Here is a 20063-nt window from a genome sequence, read left to right as displayed (position 1 = left end):
CTACTCCCGTTGTCGCTTGTCGCCAGCGCTTTTCTCACGGGAGTGCACGAAAGTGCAACTTCAGCTTGCTTCACTTGAGAACCCACGATACAGAATTATTAGAAAGAAAGAACATACTTTAAAGTTTTATAAGCACAATGAAGGAATATTAAGAGACTAGGAATAGAAATTAAAATTCTAGAATTAATTTTCTTATAGCATTTTTGAGACTGAAGTGGGTTTTAACCACGACCTTATTGTTAGTTTTAACCCAGGTTTGTCGCCATTTACCGGAATCGTCCAATTAGAACGGACAATCGTCAAATAGCGACAAACCTGGGTTAAAACCCATTGCAGTCGAAAACGCTATTAGGTTTGTTCTAGTTGCTTAAAATCCCCAAAAATTTTTGCATTCGAGATGAAATAAATATATATTCGATCGTAAGAAAGAGAGAGACGACAAAGAAATTAATTCAAAAAGGGCAGCAACACGAACAGGCCTATTATTAGAAGTATGCGATGTTGTGATTCATATGCAAATACTTCGATGCAAATCAGAACAAAGAATTTTACTAGTTGACCAATCCAAGAATGACATTCTTTGATTGGTCAACTAGTAAAATTCTTTGTTCTGATTTGCATCAAAATATTTATAGCATCAAGTGAATTGCAATTTGAACAGACTTAATGAATCGCGAGCTGCGCCTGCGCTCTTCACCTCATTCACTCCCTCTCTTTCTTCCCCTCGCTTTCTCTCTCGAATGGTCCGTCGTCGCGTAAATTTTCGTGGGTCCCCCGAAGGAGATGTGTCGGATGGCGATCTCATGCGTTTTGTTCGCGCGTATTCGACGTTAATCGCGTCGCGCATTGTCTCGCCGTGTTACACGCATATTCGTTATAAGTTTCGTGTTAGCCCACAGTGTCGACGGTGCTTTTCGCGCGTGCCGGCTTTCGTTGAGCGAGAAAGACAGAGAGAGCGAGCGAGAGAGTGGCGCGACGGGCTCCTCCATGTAACCCGCCGTAACCACGTGCTTGAAAATCCCGTTGGCCGTTACGACCGGATCGGCCCGCGCGTAAGAGTACCTGCGCGCCAAACGTGTTCGACATCGCGCCCGGGTCGTCGGGATCTCGCACCCCTTGTCGCCGAGAAGGGATCATCGCTGTTGTTAGGCGGGAAAAGCGCGATTGTTTTCAGAGCACGCGGCAAGGCATCGAGAATATTCCGTCATCGCGTCCGATCGGAGGCATGCCCGGTATGACGGAGTTCGTGGACGGCTGGTTCCTGGGGCACACCCTGGGCGAGGGTGCCTACGGCGAGTACGTCTTCCCCCTTCGTTTTTTGATAAATCCAACTGCGAGTCACATGCCCGCCCGCATTCGTCTTCGGCGGATGTTCGGCCGTGACTTTCGAGATCCATTGTTCCCATTGTTCGGGATGCACGCTGCGACACTCGATTCGTTTCCAGTACAGAATTTTGATTGAATTCATACTACTTCCATTAGTGATTTTCGTAAATAATTTTTTCGTATTTGGAAAACTATATTAATTATGAAAAATAATAGAATGTATTTTTTGTTGGGATTGCAATTGTAATTTGATACTGTTTTGCGCAGGGTTAAATTAGTTATAAATAAATCTACAGGCGAAGCTGTTGCCATGAAAATGATTGACATTGAGAAGCATCCAGATGCAAGGCAAACAGTTCGCAAGGAGACTGCTATTCATCGAATGTTAACAAATCCAAATATTGTACAGTATTTTGGGAAGCGCAGTGAGCCCAACATGGAATATATATTTCTAGAATATGCTTCAGGTGGAGAACTATTTGATAGAATTGGTAAGACTGGAACTTTTAAAATAATATATTGAAACATGGAATTATAAAAGGTGCAAGATTAAATTTTAAATTTTTTACAGAACCTGATGTTGGTATGCCGATGTGGGGAGCTCAGAAGTATTTTAGACAATTAATCTCTGGGGTAGAATATCTGCACAGTCGCGGAGTTGCGCACAGAGATCTTAAGCCAGAGAATTTACTTTTAGATAATAACGACAATTTAAAGATAAGTGACTTTGGATTAGCGACAATATACCGTATGCAAGGTAAAGAGCGTCTTTTGGAAAAGAAATGTGGAACACTGCCTTACGTTGCACCAGAAGTATTAGTAAGAGCATATCACGCAGAGCCTGCAGACGTATGGTCTTGTGGAATTATTCTTGTGGCTTTGTTGGCTGGAGGTAAATGCTTACGAACTGCATATATATAAAATACAAAAAGAAAAATAAATTATTGTTTTAATATCTTTGGTACTCATTATGCAGAAGTTTATGTAGTTGTATTGTTAATTTCACTCCAAATTGGAATTTGTGATTGCAGTATAAAACAAGTAAAAAAACTATAATATAAGAGTCAATGTGTCTTTTGATTTGAAATTTATTGAAACATCTAATGCCTGACTTGCTATTTATACATTCTTTAGTTTTTAACTGGTCCATATCTGAAATATAGAACTGCCATGGGACCATCCCCTGGCAGAGTGTCCCGAATATGTTGCGTGGAAAGATGGAAAATATATGTCTCTTACACCATGGAAAAAACTGGACAATTCGTCATTATCATTTCTGAGAAAGATTCTTATAGACTCGTCGTCAGCAAGATACAAAATGTCAGACATTAAGCAACATAGGTGGTTTGTCACAAATTTTACCAAAGGTAAAACAACATTTTCAATTAGTACTTTTTTTTTAAGAGGTTTAATATTTGTAACATAGATATTCCATTTTTTTATTAATACCATAGAAGATTAGCACTGGAGACACCTGAATAGTGTTTACTTAATCAGGTACTGAGTGACTCTGAGTATGAATAAAATTACTCAAGGGAACTTGGTACCTAATTTAGTGGATACTGTATACAACAAATTCTTATTGCTTCTTCTCTACATAAATACTTTGTTAATATGTAAGAATATGAGGTCAAAAGGTTGATTAAATATTGATGAACGGAATATTTGAGAGTGGAGCAGTCATAAAATGTGAGCAAAGGATTCTGAGTTCAAATCTTTACTCCATTTTAATTTTTCCATCAAGCACAAATTGATTAGGAAGCATTTTAATTGTAGATTTTGTTATCGACAGAGCTCTTGCCTTTTCTTTGGTAATACAGCTCTATGAGTTTGATTAAGTATCATAAAGCTAGATTACCAAAGCAAAGAGCATTGGCATATACATCCAAAATAACACGTGTAAATTTTAGCTAAGTTTTATAAAGAATAATATAGTAATAGTTGGCTATGATAATAAACTGTATTTTGAACAAAATATCTTTCAACAAGTATTATATCTTTCACGTAAGGTACAAAGACATATTTACATGATTTACAGGCGACGAAAGAGGTGCAAGGAATCAATTAAATCAAGCGTATACAGAAGCTGAAAATCTAAGGAATGTCTGTTTGTCCCAACCCGAATTTCCTGGAATGGATTGTACTGATTCGATTCAATTCAATTTGGATGGACGTCAGTTTTCATTTTCCCAACCCGCTCACGTAGAAGATCTTTTATTAGGTACACAATTACAAGCGTTTACACAAGCCAGTCAGGTACATTCTTTACTAAATGAAACTTTGAATTAATGTATCCATTGTCTTGAGAAAATGTTTCTATAATTTTATGTTCTGCTTACAGCAAAACTCTTTCCAGAGACTAGTTCGCCGAATGACTAGGTTCTTTGTTAAAATAGAATGCGGAGAAATTGTAAAGAGGTTAATAAAATATTGCGAGAAAGAGAATTACGCTCATCGTGTTAATGAATCTGGCGTGGTAAGATACACAATATAATACCAACTTCAATTTAATTGTGTCAACAAAGAAAACCTCGTGATATTATTTGTTTACAGATTACAATATTGACTATAGATCGACGGAAAATGTCTCTAGTTTTTAAAGTGACTTTTATAGAGATGAACGGAAATATATTAGTCGATTTCCGCTTATCCAAGGGTGATGGTTTAGAATTTAAAAGAGCATTTATCAAAATAAGGTGCGCAATGGAAGATGTTATTCTGAAGAGCTCCATGGTATATTCAAGGAGTTAGTAGCTGTGACATACCCATAAATAATAGCTGTAAGAATGATTTATATAAATTTGTAATTTGTATTTTGAATATATTTTTTTATAACATTTTTAATATTAAAGATCCTTGATCTTAGTGTTATTTTGCATCTTGAAATAATTTTATAATTAATAGATTATAGAAACCGCGATTTCCATTAGAGACTTATTTTATCTAAATCTTTGATTAGTAATATGAGAATTACAAATTTTTGTTATGCATCTACGTTTATTTGTGGAAAAAGAAAGAAAAAAATAAAATTATGCTGGTATCATCCAATCAAAATACGTATTATAAATATGTTCTATTGTTTACTAGTAGTAGACAATCTGCTGACAGAAACTGAAAATTTGTAATGCAGACTATACATTTTTAATTATATTTCAGAATTAAGTTATTCAAAGCAGTTTTTGGCATGGATTTATTAACTATAATAATTTCTTAAAAATTTAAAATAAATGTAATCATGATTGGCGTGATCAATTAACGAAATCAATAATTTTATATAATTAATCGATTAAGTTTACATTTAATTAAAATAAATCGAATAATTAATCAAAATAAAAATTAATAATAAATACAATCACATTAATTTAATCAATTGTTAAAATGAATCAAACATCGTTGATTAAGAAATAATCAATAATCATTAATTTAAAATTGTTTATGTTAATATAAATTATATAAATTTTATGTGAATATAAAAAAAATTTTATAAGTTTATATTTATATTACATTTATAAGTTTTTTGAACTATTACAAATTTAAAGAATGCGTTATATCAAAGAAATTTAATTATATGTCTAAATTATTTTTATTATTTTAATAAATTATTTTAAATTATAATTTTACTGTAAATCAGTGTCTATATTAAGTACAAATTAATAATCCACTATTTTTGGCTATTAAAAATTTATTAAAAGAAAAAGATTAAATTTTTTCAAAATATTTACTGCTACTTTCTATTATTTTAAGCCATATTTCGAGCAGTTTATGAATTCCATCTTGGAAAAATGCAATGTTTTTGAAAGCGATGAAGCCTTTATCAAGCAATTTTTGAATCTCTTGTACAAAATTGGAAACGCGTATCAGACAAAGCATGTTGCATCGACTGCAATAAATGGTAGGTGGCTTTTAAGACCGCTAGACCAATGACAATCTTACATAAATCAAGGTGGTGACTTCATGCTGGATGTTCATTGGTCCAGCAGTCTTATGGTATGTTTATACTAGATGTTCTATTGCTGGTATTCATAATCAATTCTTATTTCAAGGCCATCTTAAGTAATCTTTTAAAATGCTAATACGCTAATTCATGTTGTTTGCACTTTTTTGCACTCAGTATCTTTGTTGTGTGTGTGTGTGTCTCTCTCTTTCTCTCCTCCTCCCCCTCCTGTGCTGAAATATGTATTTATCTCGTTTCAAGCGCAAAAATTTTTGGAAATTTCAAGCAACACGAACAAACCTAATGTTTGTGATTTTCATCCAGAGATTCTGGAGTAGCATCATAACGCAGCGCCACCTACGACAAGTTCGCATCTCTTATACTCGACGCTTGCGCGTTTAGTCGTTTTAGCGACGCTGTGGTCTATTGGAGTGCAGCGACACTCCGCGGTCCTCGTTTAATTCTGTGCCGTGCGTTTTGTCAATTTTATCGAAATGGATCCGGTAAAAATGACCATGCAGCCACACAGCAGGAAACGCGTCTGCTACTATTACGACAGTAAGTTATCGAGAGAATCCACAGCACCTTTATGGTCCCGCGAAAACGCCGCACGTATACACACATACACACACACACATACGCGTGAGGAGGGGAAGCTCGGTAAAAATGTGTTTGTGCCATTCGAGCTTACCGCGTCTATTTCGTGTGATCTAGCTCTACATCCGTCGACGTATTGGCCCATCCGCGGCACGTCGACGTTGAATACATCGAGGCACGACTCTATGGCATGTTGTATCATAACTCGCATGTTCCCTGAAGTAGATAATATGATTTTTGTAACGTTAAGACGACAGATTCTCAGCCGACGCTACGCGCGATCGTAGACAAGCTTGGACAAGAGCGTCGGCCATTTATACATATATATGTATTATCATCATATACTTAAACACTTTTGATGTTATCGAATCAATATCTCTTACCAGTAACAATTTTGTAGTTTGATTATTTCTGACAACAACGGCTAATAATTGAAGAATTTGATCTCTTAATGCCTTGTAGAAGAATAGAATTGTATGATGGAACTTCGACATTCCATTGATCACGAATTTTCAAGTATATGTTACCATATGTGGCGATAATTAATTGCTTAATGCCTTAAATTGTATCTCTTGTAATCACGAGGCAATGTTTTGTCACGAGAAAATCAAAACTAGCGGCTCAAGCCTCAATCAGCGGCAGGTTAGGTTATGATGAATGTAGCAGTATTTTACGAGATTATTAACTGATATGAATCGCGAGAAGTCACTTCCCGAACGTAATTCACGCTCACCGAAGATATTTTTCCCTGAAAATAGCATTTCAGCAAATACTGTGGATTATGATACTGTTTTTACATAGGTTAACGCGAGAGATTTTCAGGTGCGCTTCGGCGCATCGTAGCTCAGTCGACTCGCGCACTCGGTGATAACCGAATATCTTGTGTCTCTTAAGTACCACGTTGATTCATTTATGTATAATTTACGTATGTTCTTTTTATTTGTTAGGTGATATCGGAAATTACTATTATGGCCAGGGACATCCTATGAAGCCGCATCGTATAAGGATGACTCACAATCTGCTTTTGAACTATGGTCTTTATAGGAAGATGGAAATATATGTGAGTATCTATTGAAAAGTATATTTTTATGGAGAAGCATAGTTTTATTTTATCACGTTATTTAACATAACGGATTATTATCATTTAATTATATTTTATTATTGATCAGCGGCCTCATAAAGCCACTGCAGATGAGATGACAAAATTTCACAGTGACGAGTACATCAGATTTTTAAGATCTATAAGGCCGGACAATATGTCGGAATATAACAAGCAAATGCAACGATGTAAGATATTATTACTAAATAAACTATAATAATATTATATAAAATAAAAAAACATTAATTCTCTCTTTTTGCATCAGTTAACGTAGGAGAAGACTGTCCCGTTTTCGATGGTTTGTATGAATTCTGTCAATTGTCAGCCGGCGGGTCTGTAGCCGCCGCTGTAAAGCTCAATAAGCAAGCTTCTGAGATCTGCATTAATTGGGGTGGTGGCTTGCACCATGCGAAAAAGAGCGAGGCTTCTGGCTTTTGCTACGTGAATGACATTGTGCTCGGAATATTGGAACTGCTAAAGTACCATCAGAGAGTCCTGTACATTGATATCGATGTTCATCACGGCGACGGCGTAGAAGAGGCTTTTTATACGACGGATAGAGTAATGACAGTTTCGTTCCACAAATACGGCGAATACTTCCCTGGAACGGGAGATCTTCGTGATATCGGGGCGGGCAAGGTAAAAAATTTGTCAGAACTTTGTAGTTGTTATTCATGCTGAACATTGAAAATGATAAATCATTAAATGGAAGAATATATAATAGAATTTTTTTTTTTAATAATATATAATAGAATAATAGAATTTCTTTTCGTTTCTAACAGGGAAAATACTATGCAGTCAACATACCTTTGAGAGATGGTATGGACGATGATAGCTATGAGTCGATTTTTGTCCCGATTATATCAAAAGTGATGGAAACATTTCAACCTTCCGCTGTTGTTCTACAGTGTGGGGCTGATTCGTTAACTGGTAAGTCTTCTTAAAGGAAAGTATTATTGCAGTGAAATCGCAGAACTTTTAATGTAAATTTTAACTGATGCAGGTGATCGATTGGGATGTTTTAATTTAACTGTGAGGGGCCATGGTAAGTGCGTAGAATTCGTAAAGAAGTATAATTTGCCTTTCCTGATGGTTGGAGGTGGTGGTTACACCATCAGAAACGTGTCCAGATGTTGGACATATGAGACATCGGTCGCTCTCGGATGTGAGATTGCTAATGAACTTCCTTATAACGATTATTTCGAATATTTTGGTCCGGACTTCAAATTGCATATTAGTCCGTCAAACATGGCGAACCAAAATACTCCCGAATACCTGGACAAGATCAAGTAAGCATTCCTGCAGTACTATGTTTAGTTTCATATGGTTATTATAAGTAAGCTAATCTTTTCATTACGTTTATTCACAGAACAAGGTTGTTTGAAAATTTAAGAATGCTACCTCACGCACCTGGTGTGCAAGTCCAGGCAATCCCAGAAGACGGAGCAGTTATTGAAGATTCGGAAGCTGAAGATAAAACAAATCCGGATGATAGATTGCCTCAACGCGATCTAGATAAGAGAATGCAACATGAAAATGAATATAGCGATAGTGAAGATGAAGGCGAAGGCGGACGAAGGGACAATAGATCATATAAAGTATGACATTTGTTACACTAATGTTTGATGCATAAATTCTACAGAGGAAAATTACGGATGTAAAATTTTATTATTTTGTTCATTTTCATGTTACTCTAGGGATCTAGGAAGCGGCCTCGTTTAGAAAAAGGTCAAGAGGCCATGGACACTGATATAAAGAAAGAAGAGGATATGAAGACAGATGCTAAAGGTATTAAATAGCATCTAAATATTGCTGTTTGTTATGACGTTTATTATTAATATTAGGAGAAAAATGTAATATATAAATTTTTATTTTTTATTTAGAAAATGAAAAGGACGATAAAGTAAATCCCACGAATGAGGAGACGAAGAAAGATGGAGGAGCGAATCCCTGATAGATGGTTGCCCCGGAGTATCTGAGAAAATGGAGAAGCTCTTATTTAAATTAAGTAATGAATAAGTTTAAATAACTTAAAAATGGCAGCACGCCGTGCATAGATGTCTGCTGCCTCTACCTCGCGCGCACCCTACATTTCGACATTTATTATGTTTTTATTAAAAAAAAAAATCTTGAACGTTCAAACGTCTAGAAATATCGGATCTATTCGTAGAGGGTCACACGCACCCTCTTGAAATTGACACGTATGAGCGTGTATGTAGCTTATTATACCCTGCAATTTTAACTATAGACCGTTAGGAGTTCCGAAATGTATCTTTAGTGTTCTGAAATATGTTTTTTTCCGGAAGGTGGTTAGAATCATACCGCACAAAGATAATTAAGAATATCTACGTTCGCGTAACAGCGTTTCGATCGATTCGTCAGAATTTTATTATCTGACCACAATTCTTTTTATACATATATTCGTTTATAGCGTGTCACTTCAACTTGTAACTCAATTTTCATACGAGATCATTCGTCAATAAGTCGCTGTGTTTCAGATTTTTATATAAATGCTTCAAGAATTTTACACAAACATAGAAATATTTCAAGATTGGATCATAAAATATTGACGATCGATTTAGAATATTAACGAGATTATATCGCCCAAATGTGCTGCAATCAAACTCATACAAGATACATAAAATGATACGTATATAAACGTACGTCGGTCGCGTACATTTTGTTTGCGCGATTGACGTAATTTCGTACGTCTTCTTACCCATGCGATTGATTGAATCACAATAGAGATTACTACACAATTTATACTAAGGAAAAGGATGAAACTATCCTTTAATAACAACTGCTCTTGAAAATTACACATCAATGAGTTTGTTTCGCTTCCTATTCTTGTACATAATATGCAAATTAATCTTGAAAGGAATTAATCCTTGCATGCAATAACAATATTGTAATCATAATGTTCTTTATGAAAGTGTAAAATATGTCTTACATTACTCGAAAAATTAGCAGATGTTCTTTTGACCCTTTAATTTATCTGGTAATTTATTCGATGAATATAATTAGCTTGTAACATATTTTAGAGTGCAAAGACTACAGGAGATTGTAGTTCAACATTAAAAGTTTATAGACACAAGTCTATTTCATTGTGTTGGATTTTCTAGCAAGAACTTGTTACAAGTTAATTCCCACGCCCAATTCTGACCAGATAAACTAAAGGTGCTAAGAAAGGAATAAATATCTTAATATTTTTGAGTAATGTATACACAAGAGAGAAACGAAATAAAGTGCGGTAAAGTTAGGGCAGTTGAGGAATTATGTAATCAATTTAAAATGTAATTGTAGACTTTTAAACGTATCCTAGGCAAAACTTATCTTAATTTATACATAGATATAAAAAAAATATGAAAATAATTATTCATGTGGCATCCGTATTGATCTCTAAAGAAAAAATTCAAAATCGCGATGCCATTCCAAAGATCGAATCGATCTTGCTGTAACAAAAAAATTTTATTACAAAATTTGTCTTCAGACTAAATTCTTGCGTATTCTCAGATTTTCGTGCAAAAGCAATAATTGCGTATTTATAAATTTATGTACATAAAATTTGTCCTTTTTTTTCCTTTTGTGATGTCAGAGTACTCAATCAGGTCGAATCAGCGGCCGTTGTCGATTTTGAATAACTTGTAATAATCCGTAATGTGCGACTGATTGACATCAGACATAAAAGCAGATTTAAAAGGATTCTTGCATTATGTCTCATGTAAGTCAAATCGAGATATAGATCAAGTATTAAATATTTATGTCCACGCATAAGAATACACATATGGACGTTTTTAAATATTTATAATAAAAAATAAAGAAATCTATATATGTATTTCTGTGAAGTCAGCTGTTCTTAGAAATTTGGAAGAAGTATAGGCTCTGAAGAATCCCAAAACATCCAGTTCTATTAATTGCTTTTTAGTAAATAATTATATATAAATTGATTTATTTTATTTACTTGTTATAGATGAATTTTCACTCAAATGTTAATTCAAATTTAGTACAATTAAGTTTTTGTTAAACTTTTAATAGTTTTAGATAACATTTAATTGAATTTTTAACCAAGCATTAATTTAAATTTAACACATTTTGTTATTAAAATTTTGATAGCTTAAAATAGCAACTGAGTAAAAATTTTTACTCAAATATTAATTTAAGTTTAGCACAATTTTTGTCATTAAATTTTTTATAATAACATTTAGATGAATTTTTAGCCAAAGATTAATTCAAGTTTACCACAGTTTTTGTTATTAAAATTTTTAATAACTTAATATTTAATAAGATTTTTTTACATTGAAGATTAGTTCATGTTGTTATTCTTACTATACAACCTACAGTAGAAAAAACATATAACAAATTTTTAATTATATGGGTAAATTTTCATTTAAAGTAGTGTTAATGTAAAAAAAAATTAAGTAGCATTTCATAATAAATATTTTACACGTGCATACACATATATATGTACAGGCATATGGTACAGGTATCTCTTATGTATTGTTGTTCATGCTAAATGACGAAATTCAAAGTAGTGATGGTGTTAGTGGTTCCTAAGAAGCCGGCGTCTTGACACAATTTCCTGTTGTTGGTTCGATTCGTCATCAAAGTATGACGTATAACGCGATATTGGAAAAAAATGATAAGAATTTTAACATAATTCGTACAAAATAATTCTACGTGTGTAGCGACCGTATCGACCGGGCTTAACCTCACCAGATTCACAGGAAAGAAAAATTAATGCCGCGTAGTTACTCGCATGTGAAATGATGTGAAATCAGTTTTGCACGCTAAGGAATAGCGGCAATGTTTTTCAACAGTAAGACGCTTTGGCAAATTAATAACCAGATGTGACCAGATATTTTCTAATTTAATAATGGATAACCTCATCGTTATTTAAATATTTGGTTTACCACCACAGTTTGTCAAAATTTAATTACTTCTCGGTAAAACCTTTTTATTAAAGGTTCACGATATTTAATATGTTTATTAGGATAGCAATCGCCGCGAAAGCGAAACGTCTGGTCACATTTACTACACATCTTTGCTTCCTAGACCTTTACTACATATTATGGGTTGTGTCCATCTATTAATTTTCATCATATTTGGAAATAATAAAAATTATTAAGTGACTTACATATTCTTTAACATCTTTAGAAAGTATCTATATAGTATATTAAAAATTGTGTTTAAATATTGTAATAAACTAGATGTCAATCAACCTGATGTTCAAGGAAGAGAAATTTCTTTTAAGGAGGTTCAGGACGTTTATTTTAAAAAAATGTACAATAACAAATGCCCCAAGATGCTCATTGTGTTGTTAATAATGAGCGACTTCTATTAACACTAACAAGTCATTCCTGATTGCAGAGGTTCGATAAGATGTGAAATACACTACGGATAAGGAAAGGCTACAACACAGAACGGGCAAGTTTGGTCTCCAAAATGATATCCCAAATGTCACACGTAATGACCCTCGCCAACAGCATCATTGGCGTGAGCGTTCTGGCAATGCCCTTCTGCTTCAAGCAGTGTGGCATAGTGTTGGCCGTTTTGGTGCTGCTTCTGTGCAGCATCTTATCCCGATTGGCCTGTCACTTTCTCATCAAATCGGCTGTGATATCCAGAAGACGTAACTTCGAACTGCTTGCTTTTCATGCGCTCGGCCATATGGGAAAATTCCTGGTAGAGCTATTCATCATTGGTTTCATGCTGGGCACATGCATTGCCTACTTTGTCGTCGTTGGCGATCTGGGGCCACAAATAATCTGCAAGATGATGAGCAAGAATCCAGCGGACATTCGTACCAGTCTGTTAATTTTTACTAGTGTCTTTATAGTCCTGCCCCTGGGATTACTTCGAAATATCGACAGTTTGGCTAGCATTTGTACCGCCACCATTGTCTTCTATGTTTGTCTTGTGTTAAAGGTATAAATGCAAATTACAATTTATTTATAAAAAAAAACGCTTTAATAAAAAAACACAGATCTAGACTATTGAACTTTGAACTATTATAACTAAGTCATTTACATGTAAAATATAAATATTTTACATTATGCATATACAATGTAAACTACGTTTTATATATGAACAATTTCTGAATTAGAAGATTTTATTAGACATAATGAAAATTACATTCTGTGTTTTAAATTTGTAATATTATATATTTTTATTAATACTAAGAAAAGTTATAATGACAATCTTGTAACTTAATTACTCTGTATTCTGTTATCCAATTTATAATAATTTACATCGCTTGCATTGTCTATATGGAAAAGGTTCATGTAAATATAATCTTGATACAAACAATATGAAAATCTATGTAGATATAATATTGAAAATCATACAATAATTTTCTCGAAATCGTTTTAAAATAAAGGCTTTGCTTTTTAAAATGACCTCAGGAAGATTGTTGTATAATTTTTGTTCCACAAAGTTATAATTCAAAGATTGACAGTCCAGACATGTGCAGAATTATTTTTGTCAAAGAGTGGATCATGCTTATTTAAGATGCATAATTGATATACTTTCTTCTTTCCAATTGATAGGTCATGGGCGAATCGGCCCTACATATTTTCATGGGAGACTGGTTTAACAGTGTTAATTATTGGAGACCAGCCGGTATCCTCCAATGCTTGCCGATATTCGCCATGGCCCTTTTCTGTCAGACGCAGCTGTTTGAAATATACGAAACCATTCCGAATGTATCCTTAGAGAAGATGAACGATGTTGTACGGGGAGCGTTAAATATATGTACAATTGTATATATGTGCGTTGGCTTGTTTGGTTACATTGCATTCTGTACCCAACCGTTCACAGGTAATTCGGCAGAACTGTTAAACGCTGTACCTTACAATAAACAGCTTATAATATCGTATCGTTATATTATTTTACTATCGCTCTTATCATTATTATATTACAGGAAATATTTTACTGAGTTTTGAACCTAGCATAACGTCAGAATTGATTAAACTGGGATTCGTGTTCTCGGTTGCATTTAGTTTTCCTCTAGTCATATTTCCGTGTCGTGCAAGCTTGAATTCTCTTTTATTTCGCCGGGTATGTATGCTCCAGACAAATCTACAAAAGACATTCTACTGCTAAGAAAAATGATTATTCAATTTACTTTTTTTTAAAGTAATTTTTAAAGAAGATTTTCTTGAAATTAGTCTTAAAATATACTCACTACAAATTAAAAAAGAATATTGTATGTATTTAAAAAAAGAATTTGTATTCTTACGAAAAATACAAAAATTTTATCATAGTAAGAATAATAAGCAAATCGAATTTTTGTTTTAAATTTTAAATTATAAAATTTATTAAAACTTCAAATATGTTTTGAATAAATTTGCTGTTTATAATGATATTTATAAAGATTTTTATGGATATATGAACTTATATAGATGTAAAAAAAAAATGAAATAAGTTCTATATGTTTGTCTTGTTTCTGTGTGTAGATACAAAAGTATATGGTGTTGTATATTGTGTTGTAATTCATTTTTTATTACTATGCTAGGTGTACACCCATGAACCGTCTGTCAATTATTTGCCAGAAATCAGGTTTCGATGTCTCACTATTGTGATAGTCAGCATCTCTTTGATTATTGGTATTCTAGTACCAAATATAGAATTCGTTCTCGGTATCGTAGGATCGACAATCGGTGTGATGATTTGCTTGATATTCCCGACAGTATTCTTCATATCTATCAGCAGTAAAAATACCAATGAAAGACTAATAGCGCAGGTAAAACCAATTTCAATTTTACATTTCTTTTCTCTTAACTTTGTATACAGCATATTTTTTTATCTTTTGCCCTAGACCATTTTAATCATCGGTGTTTGGATCATGATCCTCGGTACGTACGCCAATTTGTATGCTATGGAGGAGTCAACAAACGCAAAATTGGCGGTGACCAATAAGCCGCTCGGCCAAATTAATAATTTACCGTTAAGTATAATTAAGGACGACTTACATATCATTCCCGATCTTTCCAACAGTCTGGAACTCATTCCCAGAGCAAAAGGTATACAGTTATTTAAATTTATTTTGTCACATTTGTTATTTTTTATATTACATTCTCTTAATTTTATGCTATGTTATAGACAAAATTAATCAAATGCCCGAAATAAATATTCCCGACAAAACGTTGGATCTGAAAATGAAAGATGTTCGACAGGAACCGCCAATACCCGTTGAGCGTATGATCGTCAGCGAGAAGCCAAATGTCGAAAAATCTGATAAAATAGCAGTAGACTCTCTTGTGCCAGAAATAAAAAATATAGTTGAAATAAAAAACAATAATTTAAATGCGCAAGCAGCACAGATTGTCCTGAATACTGATAACGCTAAAATCGATGAATCCATTACTTTGAAGGCGGAAGAAAAGATAAAAATAATTGAGGAAAAGGAGCAATCCATGGACTTGCAGAAGAACGATAATCTCATTAATTTGGATGCAATAAAAAAATTGGAGTCGGAGTTGGCAGCTGATGGGGATATCGCTAATGCCAGAGCCGCCGAACGACACGAGGAACTCAGAAAAACATTAGAGAAACATAAACTAGAGCAACGACAGATGATGCAGGAGCAAAAGGAGATTCTGAAGGATATCAAAGAACAAAAGCAGGAATTTGAGAGAGAGAAACAGAGAATGGCAAAAGGCGAGATACTAAAAAAGAATGAAAATGTACAAATTGACTTGAAGGAAAATGTTCTGCCAGAGAGCAAAGATAATAGTAAAAAAATTGAAGAAAATGATAAAAAGGCTATGGATGAAATTATCATCGAAAAAAGTAATAAGGATCCTTTAAAAGGGGCTGAATTGAGTAATGCAGACAAAATACAATTAAATAAAAAGCAACAGTCTCATGATGATAATAATAATATAGACATCGAAGTTGAAGAGAACGAAAAAAAATTACCTTTGCTTTACGAAATTTCTCAAAATAAGAATGTAGAAGAATCACAGAAAATATCAGAAAATACTCCAGATAAATTTCTGTCTGTTAAAGAGGCAATCGTTGATCGAGAAACACCCGAGAAATCATTACAGAGAGAAAATCAGGACAAGACAAAAGTAGAAGAAACAGAATTTAACAATTCGGAAAATATGAAGGGCCCTATTTTAAATTTCTTATCGAAAGGAATTTTACAAAAGACAGTTATAGAAGAGGAACTTGCTAAAGAGAATAATAATCGCCAGAAGGAAGAGAAGAGAGCGATTCTTACGAATGAAGTTGCGAACACATCGGACAAATTACAAGGAAAGTACGATGATAAATATTCCGTACCTATAGCGTTAAAAATGATGAATCAATCAAAATTGGACAAGGTAATCGTTTCATCGTTGAATAAGAGCGAGGTTCTCGCTATACACCGAGATATTCTAGAAAATAACGAACGTGAGAAGAGAGATGTCGACCGAGAAATAAACACAAACGAAACGAGAATCAACGACGATCATTTAGCTGAGAAGTCTGAAACTCTTGACAAAGACGTCGGCGATGCGGATAGCGAGACCTGTTCGAAGAAATTGCGGGAAAGTTCGAAAAAATCAGAGGCAGAAACGGAATTTGAAAAAAGAGTAAATAAACAGAGTACAACTGAAGTGCCTCTGATCAACACAAATCTCTATTTGTCCGAACAGAGAATCATGAAGACGATTTCTATGGATCAGCATGCTGCTCTAGACTCAGAGTATGCGAGTATGAAGCAGGAAGATTCAAAGGTTCTCAATCCTAAAGATAAAACTGAGATATAAATATATAATTCAAAAGAATCGAATTCATACAGCATAATATTAGATATTATTACAGCATAATATTATATATAATCGCGGATTACTCGTTGTTTCCCCTCCGAGTCTCGTTGCATTTATTTATGTTCATACAATTACATTATTAACAAGGAGATACTATGGCGTGAACCCTTCAGATTTTAATAATATTGAGGTGTTATTTTTTGCAACAAATTCTATCTAGTTTCTTGAGGAGGAAAGAATTTTCATGGGCATTATTGCCAAATTAAATGCTTATTAGCATTATTTAATTATTAAATTGACTGTAATAATGTGATATTACTATTTCTTGTTCAACGTAGAACTGTGTTTTAAGACCAAAAATTTATTCAGCGCATAGTTTCGTAGATTTAAAAGGTATATAAAACGTATATAAAATTACGTAATAAATATTAGCACTAAGATCTAGCTACAACCGATAAAGCATTTCAATTGTTTATTTTGTGTCTTCATACATCGGTCGAAATCGGTTCTCTATTAAAATATAATTTAATAATTTATTATTTATATTTTTTTTAACTCCGATTTTTTCAAAAACACTTGAGATGCGCGCTTTTTCCTTTTGCTTAATAAAAATTTATATTAAGAATTATTCATACAAATAATATTAAAATCTATGGGGACCATATTGTAGTGTTCCCTTATAAATTTAAAGTTTTGCAATTTGGAAGAATTTCTACTCTCAGATAAGTATACTAGGGTATCGTGATGATTTGATATTTATAATTTGTATAAATGCAATTATTAATGACTGCTGTATATATTACCTCACATTACATTTTATTTTTTATGGTGTAACAATTGTAAAAATAATGCAAATAGTCTACAATATTTAATTAAGTATAGGACCAAAAATGCAAATGTATTTTTACACAGTAATTCGAGTCTCGCTACAAATCGTTTAATTTAGACTTTAAATAAAGATATTTCAATTTAATCTTGATCTTTTCTAATATCCCCTAAACTCATATCAAACTATGTATTAGAGATTAAAGATTACGAAGTGAAAATAAGAGTCCGATCGATCAAATAATTTTAATTTTAAATATATATACTATATATAGAATTATAATTACAGATATTACTAGTTTTAATATTTCGGACATTACGTTTTATCAATACTCATTGGTTCTGGTTTAGGTTCGGTAATTTCTACATCCCTACATTTTGCCTGTTGCAATTCTCTTCTAACTTCGGGAGTAATCGAATGATGCGACTGTTTCCTCAACAATCCCAATAAGGCCTCCTTCTGTTCGGAACTGATATCACTCTTGTATCGTTGCACAAATGTTAAAAGTGCTTGATGCCATAGCACTGGCAATTCTCTTGTATCTCTTTCGAACCTAATGAATTACATTCAATATGAAAATGTAGTTCTTAAGAAAATATTTTAATCTAAAGCGCAAAAAAGTACTTTTGAAAATTTTTTTTCAGGTGTTTAACAAAACGATTAAATTTATATGTATAAAAATTAAATAGATATCGCAATAATCCTAGTAACAGTGATAGATATGTATTGTACATATATGCAAAAAATAAATTCAATAGCTTCAGTAATTTTTAAGAAATTGTGTTAATCAAAAAATTAAGTTAGTTAATTAAAATTAGTTAATTAAAAAATGTGTTTGTTTTTAAATTTATATAAAATAAAAATTAATGAGCATTTAGCCATATCAATAAACATTTAGTCATATCATTTGTAGATATTTACTAAACGTAATCAAACAAATGTATGAAAATGTAAAAAAATCTGTACAGTAGTTTTCTTTAAAGAAATTCGTAAAAATAGGTAAACTTTTTTGCTTTAGACTAGAATACCTCCTAAATACTTTTCATTAAAAAAATTTGTTTTGCTCTTATACATCTTACCTAAGAAAGTGGAACACTATTCCGTCCACTACTCTATATGGAAGCGCATATTTTTTGTCTAAAAATATCCTGAGAAAGATGCTATTAGCACCTGTATAATCCATCTCGGCGATCTTTAACATCGCCGCTGAGGAGTGCAAAATCGGTATAGAATTTTTTGCGATTACAGATCCAATGATAACCGCCTCTCTTAATGTGCACGTTCCTGATTCCAAAAGCGGCAAGAGCATCCCCTTCATGAATGCACCTGGCTTGTACAGCGCCTTCCTCAGTGCCTGGTACAAATGGAAGTTAAGTCTTTTGTATTCTGTCAAGTCATCCCTGATACGTGGCAACAGGACCAGATTATAGAATCTCTGAGCCATCTTTTCCTTCAAGTTTGCTGCAAATATCCTGGTTGCTTGATACATAGCAGCGGCAGACCATTTCGGTGGATCTGTGATGTAAAGTATTTGCTCCCAGTTCTTCAAAGAGGGTACGATCTTGAAGGCCTTCGGCAATTTGCCACTGCGATACTTTGCCAGGACATCCCTGACGCCCTCGTACATCGCCTTCACCCGCGGATCTAGATCCTGCAACTGAATGGCCCCAGCGTCAGAGAACTGCGTGTCAATCTCTGTTTTCTTCTCCGTCAGTTTCTCCATTATTATGTCGGCCAGCGTCCTCGTGGGCGCTGGATCCTTCGACATGAACATTTGCAATGCCCGCTCATCGTCCTCATTGATGTCGATGTTGTCATAATAGTATACATCCTCCACTGGTTCCTCGTCGTCACTGGAATGATCCTCGTCGTCGCTAAAACCAGAGCCAAGCTTCACCGGTTTCTTCGCGCGCTTGCCGTCGCTAGGGCCAACCTCGTTCTCGATCTCCAGCTGTTGCTGCCTGGCTTGCGACAAGATCTTCCTCGTCAGAGCCGGCGCTACGAACTAGACAATCATGTAAATTAAAATTGAAATGACAAGATATGCGAACAAGTAAAACAAATTTTTATTTTTAATTTCCAAGAAACTCAATTCGATCTCTATTCGATTTCAAGAAGGAAATAAGAGGAATAAGGCAAAACAAATATGAAAACTAACCTCTTCTTCGTCGGCCCGACATCTGACTTTCTGCCTGTTTTTGAGTTTCACCGATTTCTCCTGTTCTATTTGATCCGCTAAAGCTATTTTTGACTCTTTGGTTTCGCCTTTAGATACCTTGACTTTTTTCGCTTTACCCATTTTTATTTGCAATTTATATTTCTAGATATCAACGATAACCAACAAAAACACGTGTATATACACATAATACCCATAAGCACGTGAAGTTGGGAGTTTGATAATAATCGATATATATCGAAAAAGATATCGCACATGAAATGCACAGAACAGAAGCACAACATATAACCAATGAGCCAATGAGCATCCAGCATAAAGTCACCATATTGATTTACTCAAGTTTCTCA

General features: G+C 33.9%; 4 protein-coding genes across 7 annotated transcripts; 3 read left to right on the top strand and 1 right to left on the bottom strand.

Annotated features, from left to right (window-relative positions):
- Positions 1-723: 723 nt before the first annotated feature.
- LOC105194877 (serine/threonine-protein kinase grp) lies at positions 724-5095 on the top strand. Of its 4 annotated transcripts, none has more exons than XM_011160001.3 (8): positions 724-1296; positions 1623-1817; positions 1898-2218; positions 2490-2693; positions 3365-3582; positions 3668-3802; positions 3880-4106; positions 5071-5094. In XM_011160001.3, the coding sequence occupies exons 2-7, from the start codon at positions 1637-1639 to the stop codon at positions 4075-4077; spliced, it is 1257 nt and encodes a 418-aa protein (XP_011158303.1). In that variant the 5' UTR covers positions 724-1296; positions 1623-1636; the 3' UTR covers positions 4078-4106; positions 5071-5094. The 4 variants fall into 4 exon arrangements, with proteins under 4 accessions (XP_011158303.1, XP_011158302.1, XP_025992499.1 ...); XM_011160000.3 differs by having other exon boundaries at positions 1190-1296; positions 1594-1817; positions 5071-5095; XM_026136714.2 differs by having other exon boundaries at positions 1267-1444; positions 1594-1817.
- A 552-nt stretch (positions 5096-5647) lies between these two features.
- Positions 5648-10783, top strand: LOC105194879 (histone deacetylase HDAC1). The gene is made up of 9 exons (XM_011160002.3): positions 5648-5818; positions 6805-6917; positions 7027-7144; positions 7222-7595; positions 7739-7886; positions 7960-8245; positions 8326-8554; positions 8654-8744; positions 8840-10783. Exons 1-9 carry the CDS (start codon positions 5755-5757, stop codon positions 8908-8910), a joined length of 1494 nt encoding a protein of 497 aa, XP_011158304.1. The 5' UTR covers positions 5648-5754; the 3' UTR covers positions 8911-10783.
- A 663-nt stretch (positions 10784-11446) lies between these two features.
- LOC105194880 (putative sodium-coupled neutral amino acid transporter 10) lies at positions 11447-17687 on the top strand. Its single transcript, XM_011160003.3, has 7 exons — positions 11447-11772; positions 12324-12881; positions 13502-13772; positions 13876-14012; positions 14470-14697; positions 14773-14977; positions 15057-17687. Exons 2-7 carry the CDS (start codon positions 12399-12401, stop codon positions 16712-16714), a joined length of 2982 nt encoding a protein of 993 aa, XP_011158305.1. The 5' UTR covers positions 11447-11772; positions 12324-12398; the 3' UTR covers positions 16715-17687.
- On the bottom strand, positions 17170-19941 carry LOC105194881 (bystin). The gene is made up of 3 exons (XM_011160004.3): positions 19699-19941; positions 18620-19545; positions 17170-18093 (listed from the first exon to the last, which is right to left on the bottom strand). The coding sequence occupies exons 1-3, from the start codon at positions 19837-19839 to the stop codon at positions 17856-17858; spliced, it is 1305 nt and encodes a 434-aa protein (XP_011158306.1). The 5' UTR covers positions 19840-19941; the 3' UTR covers positions 17170-17855.
- Between the last annotated feature and the right edge of the window lie 122 nt (positions 19942-20063).

This window comes from Solenopsis invicta, chromosome 4, assembly GCF_016802725.1.
Source record: "Solenopsis invicta isolate M01_SB chromosome 4, UNIL_Sinv_3.0, whole genome shotgun sequence".
Classification (NCBI taxonomy): Eukaryota; Metazoa; Arthropoda; class Insecta; order Hymenoptera; family Formicidae; genus Solenopsis; species Solenopsis invicta.
This window is presented reverse-complemented; position numbering and strand designations above follow the sequence as displayed.